The following is a 10278-nucleotide window of genomic DNA, read 5'->3' as shown; positions in this document are numbered from 1 at the left end:
AAATTACTATTCATGACAATAATATGGTTATATTTTTACCATATTCCTTGGTATTGAGGATATTTTTTTTGTTTTTACATAGCCCATTAGTCACTTAACATTTATTTGAGGATATAATATATTTTTTAACTTGCTTTTTATTTTTTTAATTTTTGCTTTTCAATTCCTAGAAAACAATTAAAAGACAAGTTTGCCTTTAGCTTTAAAAAATCTAAAACATGCATGCATGGTCATTTTGTATTTTCATACTGGTTTTTATATGTTAGTTTTATTATAATTGAGGACATTTTGGTCTTTTAATGTTGGTTAATTAAATACAAAAAGGCAAAAGTTGTTAGCATGTACTTACCACATGCAGCACTTATGAATGGCAGAACAAAACCTTCTGCTATATCATTAGATATGTCGTCGTGTCTTCTTTCTCTTGATACTATGCGAGTCAATGGTGGTTTATAGCCAGTGAATCTTTTTTTTTCTTCTTTTCTATCTTCTCCATTTAAAAATGCAGGTTTGTCCTTATTGTTTTTGGTATTTTGATATCAATCCTTATTCTTTTGATTTTTAATTTTTTTTGGACCTTTTGTATAATTGCTTTTTTTTCAATTTAGTCATTCAATTCTAATTTGTCATATTTTATTTTTTTAAAATTCAATCCTTATTGTTTTGATTTTTTATTCTTGTTGTAAAAGTTTTATCTATTTTCAATTCAAAACTCAATTCTAATTTGTCATGTATAATAATATATATTTTTTCAATTTGTTACTTCTTCTTTTAATTTGTAATTTCTTTTGGGCACTTTTATCAAGGTTTTGATTCTTTTAATTTCACCCTCCAATCCAAAGTTTTTTTTTGTTTTTTTTTCTAATTTAGTTCTTATATTTTTTATTTTTTTGTCTTCAACTTAACTCTTCAATCAAAGGATTGTGCTTTCCTTCAAATTTATTTTTTATTTTGATTTTGATTTTTATTCTTTAAATTGTTATTTTTTAATTTTAGATCTTTTTGTGTAAGTTTTTTTCTAGTTTCATATTTCACTGTTTGATTATTGAGGATTAGACTTCACAGTTTTTCCATGCATGGTGCTTATGGTCTAATGACCTGTGTCATGAGTTTTAAAAGTTATTTATCACATAGTTTTAAAGTTATTTATCGCATAGTTTTCAAACTCAGCCAAAGAGTTGACCTGGGACTAGTCCTAGGGCACAAATCAGTTGGGTTAGGCCAAGTTAACCCAAGTCAGGTGGGTTGACCCAGGTCACCCTCTTTATATATATATATATATATATATATATAGAAATAATATCATTTTGAAAGAAAAAGTTTAAAGAAAAAAATATTATTGGATTTTGACTAGGTTCTTATAAGGCTAAATGAGTTAAGGGCAACTTGGTTTTTTTACCATATCATATCAGGTCAATTCTACCTCTATTTTTATTGAAACCCGATTCAACATAAGCCTTGTATCACCTAGACCATATTGGTCCAACCACTAGATTGTGTTGGGTTTTCGATAGTGATATATCGGGTTATCTTGATTTCATACCTTCACTATAGGTTTGGAAAGTTAACGCAAGTCCACATCTTTTTTTAACTTTGTTTATAATATATTATTTTTTCTATTTTTATCCTTATTCTTTTTATTGTTTATTTTTTTCCTTAGCCCTTTCATAGAAATTTTATTGGGTTTTAGTTTTATCCTTCTATCCAAATTTTTGGTTTATTAGATTTTACAACTTGATCCTAGTTCTTTAGATTTATTTTAATCATTTTGTTAATGTTATTATTCTTTTCAATTTAACTCTCAAATCAAAAAATTATTGGTCCTCTAATTTATTTGTTATTTCAATTGTAATCTTCATTTTTTATTGCTTTTTTTTTTATTCTAAATCTTTTTGTGTGGTTTATTTTGTTTATCTGATTTTGTTCTCCAGCATTTCATTACTTTGAAATTGAGCTTTGCAGTTTTTTCATGCACATATTTTTTTTATCTAAAAACCCTGATTATGAGTTTGAAGCTCTCCATCAATATCGAACACCCAGTTTGAGGAGTTCATTGCATTGAAACAACAATATCAACAACTCTCGACGAATTATGATGAGCTCCGTCAAATAGTCATGGAGATGAGATCAAAGATGGGTGACGATACTTGTGCAGCTTCTTTTTTGCCGTATGGTCCCGGGAACAACCAGTCTCCTCCTCCTCCTCCATTTTATTTTTTAAACACATTAAATTTGTAATGAATATTATTTAACATTACTTTTATATTTTTAATGTTTAATCCAATTTTATTTGTTTATTAAGGTTTTTTACTATTAATAAATTATTTTTTATATATATTTCAAAATACATACCGACAGATATACCGACGGATATTATCCGTCGGTATTTCACAGAGAGTTGCCAAACAATTACCAGCCATGCCATAATTACCGATGGATATATTCCGTCGGTGATTATATACAGAGAGATATACCGACGAATAATATCCGTCGGTATTTCACAGAGGGTTGGCAAACAATTACTACCGATGCCATAATTATGGATGGATAGTCCGTCGGTAATTACCGTTGAAATTGCAGACGGATTTATTCGTTGGTAATGTTCCCGCGGGAAACTTTTTTTTTTGCGCACGCGTCTCCGTCTGTAAGACCGTCGGTGTTCGGTCGGTGGGTGTTTTTTTTTATTTGCAACAGAATTAGCGACGAAAATGGGAGTTACCGGCGACTATTATACCGACGGACGTGTTCCGTCGGTGATGCCGTCTGTAATTATTTCACCGATGGAGTTCATTCCTGTCACCGACGGAATTAGTCCGTCGGTAAAACTGTTTAATGGTGTAATGTATTAGATTTTACAACTTGGTCCTAGTTCTTTAGATTTTTTTAATCATTTTGTTAATGTTATTATTCTTTTCAATTTAACTCTCAAATCAAAAAATTATTGTTGTCCTATAATTTATTTTTAATTTCAATTGTAATCTTTATTTTTTATTGCTTTTTTTATTCTGAACCTTTTTGTGTGGTTTATTTTGCTTATCTGATTTCGTTCTCTAGCATTTCATTACTTTGAAATTGAGCTTTGCAGTTTTTTCATGTAAGTTTTTTTTTATATTTAAAAACCCTGATTATGAGTTTGAAAAGTTAATTGAGTTAATTGAGGTTGATATTTTTTTTCTAGCTTATTTTATTTTTCAATGCAAATTTGGCAAGATAACCTAAAATGACTAATCTCTTAATCCCTAGTTTTTTTTATTTTATCTTTTTATATTTAATTGATTAAAAATTAAATAATATAATTTTTCACTCATCAAGGTTTTTTTTTTTGTCTTCCTGACTATTATTATCATTGTCACTTTTCTTAAAATTATTTGTCGTTTTCTATTATTGACTTTTTTTTGTCATTTGATTCAAATAAAACCAAATTGTTTGATAATTAAAGAATCAAGGGGGGAAAAAGAACTAGCAACGAACAGAAACAAAGACAACAAATATCAAACCCATCTTTCTCGCACCGTGCCCTGTCCACAGTCCCATAAATCACACGTCTGTTAACAGAAGAATCGACAAACTACGAAGAAGAGCCAGCAATAAAATATTAATAAACAAGCTGAGTGCATACGTACGGTCATGTTTCCCGCTAATGTCAGCGTCAACAACTAGTTTTATGAAAACTATGCCACATATAAACAGTGGACTTAGCATATAGCAAGACAATAGAAACACTCTAGAACCCGGGGAGATCAGCACGGAAGAATCTGAATGTGGGCCAAAGTCCACCCTCCCAGGCACCGAAGTCTGGACTCGTCCTTGGAGATCAGAGGATTAATAGATGGACATTTGCAGGAGCCTCTTTTAGGAGCCGCCTTGCCTCATCTCTTGCTTTCCGCGTTGCTTTATTTTCTTTCTCAACCCAACCATCGAGATACCGGATGAATGGATCGATTACAAGTATATTAAGCGCAGTGGCATTTTTAAGCAGATATCTTGCAAACTCAATATCGTCTAAGCGGCTTCGGAAACCAAGCATATGAACCTCCTTCAGAAATTCATGGGTAAATGCAGTTCCATATCCAGAAAATATATTTTTGCATCCTCCAGTCCTAAATGGAGATTTGAGTCGCCATAAAAACTGCAAGAACAAGGAGGAACATTCAATAAACAGCTGATAGCAAGGGTATGTTTGAGACAGTGCAAGTACGCAACACGCACTCTTTGGATGCTTAGTTATTAAAGGTGACACAATCAATGTGCACTGGTTAGGGTATTTTCAGATTTTCATTTTTTTTCCTTTTCCTTATATAAAAAGAACTCAAAAAAAAAATTGATTATAGACGTGTTGAATGCCCTGCCATCATCACAACCCATCTGTTTTTACCAGTCTCATAGGTTAAGGTCTCCAATGTTTATAGACTGCACAGTAGAGGAACCGGTAGTAGAGGAATGTCAAAAACAACTGGTACGTTTTTAAAGACCAATTAAGACTTGCAGCAAGAATTTAACTATATGACAACTAATAATCCAAAATGCTGCTTTGATCCTCCAAAGACCAAACATATGAAACACCATTGCCAATGTCACAGTTGAAAGTACCGAAACATTTCTATTGGGCATGACATGCCCCAGACATGGTCGCATGTTCGTTTTGTTTAGACATCCAATTAAGCAACTCAACCAAGAAGCCATTATGCATTTTGCATATGCAGAAGCTATAAAGTTCCTGATATATGTAGCCTATGAGAATAAGATACTAGGGCAATAAATTCCAGAACTCAAACAACTTCGAGCAGAATCTAGAACTTACTTTCACCTGGAGCACTTGCAAGAAAGGTGATGCTCTCAGAAGATACCACAAGGCGGTATCATAGTATTCATGAACTAAAAGGGTCAATACCTTAAGATTAACCAGTCTGGGGAAGACAGTTAAACTTGTGTTGACCTGTAGAATGGAAAGGAATACGTTATAATAAGTAGATTAAACACATAACAAAGGGGGGAAAAAAGGCCAACAATCAACTTTCATATACCTCTAAAGGGACAATCCTGAGCCCAAGACTTTTTAGCTGAGGGGCATTGAACGCAAGATGGTCGCAGATATTAGCAACGTAATCGAAAGTTGAATCGTAAATGTCAATGATTGCATCTTCAAGTTGAGGTACACAATTGAGTGAAAAGTTAACCTTTCTGCCCCTATATATAAAGGAGACAAGGTTTGCTGCCCATATCTCAATGTTATCCAAAGAACGGCAATGAGATACTTCCAAGTACCTCAGCCGAAGGGATGGGCCAGAAACTTTTAAATTAACCAACTTGGGGACATTGCCAACAGAGAATCTTTCAAGAAGTAAGCAGCTAGATAATAACTTGTTAAGCTCATTTTCAGTGACCATTACATACGTTAAAGAAAGCTCTACCAGAGACTTCAAACTGCTGAAATAGGGAGGAAGATGTAATATACATCCTGCTATACGCAAGTATTTGATAGAGGACAAGGCTTTCTCATCAGAAAAGAAGAAACACGGGAATGTGTACATCTCGGTATCCACGTCAATTTCCTGTTCTTCTGTCAAGTCCAGAATAAGGTTTTCAACCTTTCTTTCTATTGCGAAAGAAATCCATTTATCGATATAGCGACCAGACCTGCAGTCCAGCTCATAACAAATCCAAAACTTGTTTATATTTTGGCCACTGTGTAAAGACAATACATTACTCACCATTCTTACGAAATCTCTTCTTCTCATCCACGGATCAGGATGGGCCATGTGATTAACATTAAAGTTAAGATTAGGTATAAATGTCCATAGATTCCTCCATCTCCGTGAGAGTAAACTGGTTATCGCTGCGTCTTTAGGGGTCAAGAAGGAGAGAATATGGATAATAATTTCATCCGGCAAAGCAGAGATCACATCCCTCTTCTTAGAGCTCGACGACTAATTATCAAAACAAACAAACAATTGAAAAGGACAATTAGCAGATTCCATAATACCAAGTTCACCTTTTCGTCAAACTCAACAGTGTTTCAAGTTGTTCGGCTAGACAGAACAAAGGAAAAAACAGTCTTCTATCCAAAATATATATATTTTTGCTAGAAGATAGAAGATAAATAGAGGCCGAGAGAGAATCCTTCGAGCGATAACCAGCCAAAAAAAAATATTGACAGCATTGTTAATACATAGACACGGCCTTTCCCCTTTATTCCATGAATCTTAACTTTAAAAATTGCTAATTTACCAGCCAACCCGTTTCAGTTAAATTAAATAAAAATCGAGGCTTTATATAAATTCATCCATATCCACACACAATGTGTGTGTATCACAAACGGTTCGGTGGTTCTTTGCAAAGAAATTTAACAGGCTCTCAAATTATTGAACGGAGTAAAAGGAACAAATCCAGAAAGAAATTAAAAAAAACAGACTTTGGATCTTAAAAAATCTTCCTGCCAGGAGATTGAGAAGAAATAGAGACTATGCGAGGTAGCAGATTTGACTTACCTTACGACAGAAACGTGATTTCTTCATGCTATACATGGATGACACCCTCAGCATTGTAATTTTTTGTTGGATGGCGATGATAAGTTATCTCAGATATCTACTATTACAGAGCCCCGGCAGCTCCCTCCAGTCCTCTAGTTTTTTCGCCTGCTGGGTGTCTTAGGAGAGATACAGGAGTTGCTTAGAATTTAAATATAGATCGAGTTGTCAGATGCAGATACGGAGTTGAGAAATAGGAAGGGTGCCGACTTAGTGCTGTTTTCTCGGGCCCTAAGTGTTTCTGGGTCGTACCCAAAGGCAATGATTTTGCCAATATTACGGTTACAGTTACAATTACAATCTCACTACCTTGCGATTGCGTTATTGCATGCAAGTACAATTACAATTACAATTACAATTACAATTACATTATAATTAAAAAAAATTCTGTTACAATCAATCCTAACCATTATAATTATACAAGTACTCAGATTAAAATTCTAGCGCACCAAGATAAAAACAACCCCGAAACATATTTATATTTAGAGTGAAACAAAAAAATTAAATGACTTTTTAATTGACATAGATACTCAAAAGAAAAATAAGATAAAACTCGCAGTACGTAATTAAATTTAATTATTATACTATAATATGGTGGGATGATCACATTTTGAATAGATAAAGAAACTAAAAAAGACCTATTGACACTTAGAAGAGATGGGAACCATAACAAAAAAACAAAAAAATTATCTCTTTCAGTCTTAGAAATTAAAGAGCTCGAATCAAGGGCTTAAAAATGTGGAGAATTACCTCAATAAAATAAAAATTACTATGATTTGTGTTATTACAGTGGAGGATAGGAAGACAACCATGACAAGGATTTTTTGATAGGCTGAACCAAGATATAACTAATATTATAGAGCTACAACATCATATAGAGTAAGAGAAAATGGTATATATAATAGCTATGAAGTTTGGGAGATAACTTAAAAGGGAGGAGCAATACACAGTAAATATTTAATTCATGATCTTCATCATCAAAGAGGTTGAATTTAAGAAAAAAAAAAAAAGGATTGCCTAAACCAAGCCTTTATCGGTACTAAGGTCGAACCATCTAAAGCGAAAAAAGAGGTCCCTATAAAATCTAAAGTTAATTCTAAAACCTTGTTATAACAAACCTCCTTGTCTAATTTTTGGTGACTAGTGTTAGGTTTTTTCCCTAAACTTTTACCTTAGAAAATTTAAGTGGCAATTACATTTTTTTTCACAATTTCCCTTTTAATTTTAGAGATCATATTAATATTGGGTAGTGATAATATGGCAACTCTACTAGGGATTAAGGTTAAACCTATATGCAAGTGTTTTCTATTTTACCACCTTTGATCATTTATTTATTTCATTTTGTTTTATCATTTATTTTAAGTCTATTGGATTGAATGTGAATGCATATTATTTTTTAGTTTTCACACACTTCATATAAAAAACCAACTAAAGCTTTGGACCCAAGCTCGTACCCTTTTAGGATTAGATAGGAAAATTCAAGCGACGAGTGTGATTTATGTCTACTAATGCTCACTTAAACTTTTGCTCATGTTAGAACTCACTTTATGCATAGGGTATAAAGCAGTTACTCCCTTACCTATATTGCATTAAGTTAAGATGTCATGCTACCACCCTAGTAATTAGGACGATGTACGAACATAAAATATCTTAAATAATAGACACTACCAGAAAATCAACGAAAACCAACGGAATTACCGACGGAATTATTTTGTCGATAATTTTTACCGAAGGATATAATTTCATCTCTAATTTTATCGGTCTATACCGACAGACCTTTGCTGTCGGTAATAATTACCGACGACATAGATTTCGTCGGCAATTCAGTCGGTATATACCGACCGAATTGTCGATGGAATATATAGAATTTTGAAAAAAAGAAACAGTGTGATGACGTGGAATTTTTTTAGACGATTTGACCGATGGAATGACCAAGGGATTCAAACCGGGATCTCCGTACAGTGATGTGGCCCATTCACCGTCAAAATTACCAATGGGTATACCGACAGGACGTGTCCGTCGATAATTCCATTGGTAAAAGCCAATATATCCACACTCTACCAACTCTCTCCTCCTCTATTTCTCCTCCTTCTTCCCCATCCCAACTCTCCCCTCCCAAACTGCAAACAACCACCCACCCCCCTAAAAATATCCTCCTCTTCTCAACACAAGCACTCATCTTTCTTATACTTTTATACGTGGTCACAACATCCGTTCTCTGATTTATTGTGGATTAATTTTATTATTTGTTGTAAGTAAATCTATCCTTTTTAATTTTAACATTTAAATGTCAATTTTATTGTTTTTTTAGTATATGTATTTTGTTAACGTATGTACTTGTTTTATTGTTATTTGTCAAAGAAACTTGTAGTTTGAATGTATAATTTTGTAGTTGTTATAGTTTCTTTTAGATTTTGTCAAATTGTATTTGTTTGTAAATTGTTGAAACTTTGTTAGAATTACACCAAATTAGATGTGTTGTGATGAAATAAATAATAGCTTTTTAACGGGTCTGTTTTAATTTTTATCAATTCTATTGCGGAGTTGTGGTTTCTGTAAATTTATATATGTATAAATTTGTATGGACGTTTATAATTGATAATAAATATTTAACATAGGTGTTTTTTTAGTTTGTTGGATAATGTCGGGGCAAACTAATATTTTTGCAAATTTATTTACATAACATAGTTAATTAATACATGTTGTCATCATAATTTTATAGAGGTTCAATAAAAGTCATGGATGATCGTTCATGGATGTATCGGGACTCATCCCAAAGATTGCGAAGGATGGATTATTGTAACGGTGTCCAGGGTTTTATTAATTTCACAACATCTATTTCGAGGGATTTTACTGATGGCGGTATTAGGTGTCCATGAAGAAAGTGTAAAAATTTAAAGTTTATGCATCAAGATGTTGTAACGATACATCTTCTAACCAAAGGGTTCATGGAGGATTACCTGTGTTGGTATGCTTATGGAGAACTATTTGTTCCTGATGAGAGCATGGAAGAAAGGGTGGTTGGGTCAACTTCTAGTGCAAGCAACATGCATGAAGTTGGAAACGAGAACAGTAATCCTTACAGGAATATGGTTATGGATGCAATGAGAATGAGTTAAGGTAATGTCAGGGAATGTCCAATCGTAGAAGAAGAACCTAATGCAGATGGAGCAAGGTTTTTTTAATCTGTTGAGAGATTCTGACGAACCATTATGGGATTGCTGCACGAACCACAGTAAATTATCAACCGTAGCACAGGTGTTCACCATCAAGTCAGATCACGGGTTGAGTGAGGCCGGTTATGACAAGATTATTGAATGGGCGAGAAGCATTTTACCTGAAGGGAACAGGCTGAAAGAGAACTTTTATGCTGCCAGGTCCATGATGAAACCCCTCGGTTTAGGATACTAGAAAATTGATATATGCCCTAACTTCTGCATGTTATACTACCTTGAAAATGCTGAGATGACCGAGTGCATGACATGCGGGCATTCCCGTTACAAACCCCGAACTGGTAGAGGGAAGACTCTCGTGGCATATAAAAAACTTAGATACTTCCCAATCACACCTAGACTGCAGGGTTATTCATGTCACCAAGGACCGCTGAGCACATGATATGGCACCAATCACACCGTACGGTTGATGAAGTGATGGTTCATCCTTCTGACGGTGAAGCCTGGAACCACTTTAACAGTATGCATCCTCACTTTTCAGCTGAATCAAGGAACGTGCGTCTTGGGTTGTATACTGA

The 10278-nt window shown here is 33.8% G+C and overlaps 1 protein-coding gene across 1 annotated transcript; it reads right to left on the bottom strand.

The window, feature by feature from the left end:
- Positions 1-3562: 3562 nt before the first annotated feature.
- LOC133699114 (F-box/FBD/LRR-repeat protein At5g56420-like) lies at positions 3563-6760 on the bottom strand. Its single transcript, XM_062122259.1, has 4 exons — positions 6489-6760; positions 5025-5927; positions 4802-4936; positions 3563-4129 (listed from the first exon to the last, which is right to left on the bottom strand). The coding sequence occupies exons 1-4, from the start codon at positions 6540-6542 to the stop codon at positions 3815-3817; spliced, it is 1407 nt and encodes a 468-aa protein (XP_061978243.1). The 5' UTR covers positions 6543-6760; the 3' UTR covers positions 3563-3814.
- Positions 6761-10278: the final 3518 nt, after the last annotated feature.

The sequence above is a fragment of the Populus nigra genome, chromosome 7 (genome assembly GCF_951802175.1).
Source record: "Populus nigra chromosome 7, ddPopNigr1.1, whole genome shotgun sequence".
NCBI classification, from domain to species: domain Eukaryota; kingdom Viridiplantae; phylum Streptophyta; class Magnoliopsida; order Malpighiales; family Salicaceae; genus Populus; species Populus nigra.
This window is presented reverse-complemented; position numbering and strand designations above follow the sequence as displayed.

Excerpts from the sequence above, each read along its gene's own strand:
- LOC133699114 (XM_062122259.1), bottom strand. The coding sequence starts at position 6,542 with ATGCTGAGGGTGTCATCCATGTATAGCATGAAGAAATCACGTTTCTGT. Across the intron at positions 5,928-6,488 it reads AATCACGTTTCTGTCGTAAG|TCGTCGAGCTCTAAGAAGAG; the intron begins GTAAGTCAAATC and ends TTTGATAATTAG. Across the intron at positions 4,937-5,024 it reads TCAGGATTGTCCCTTTAGAG|GTCAACACAAGTTTAACTGT; the intron begins GTATATGAAAGT and ends TCCATTCTACAG.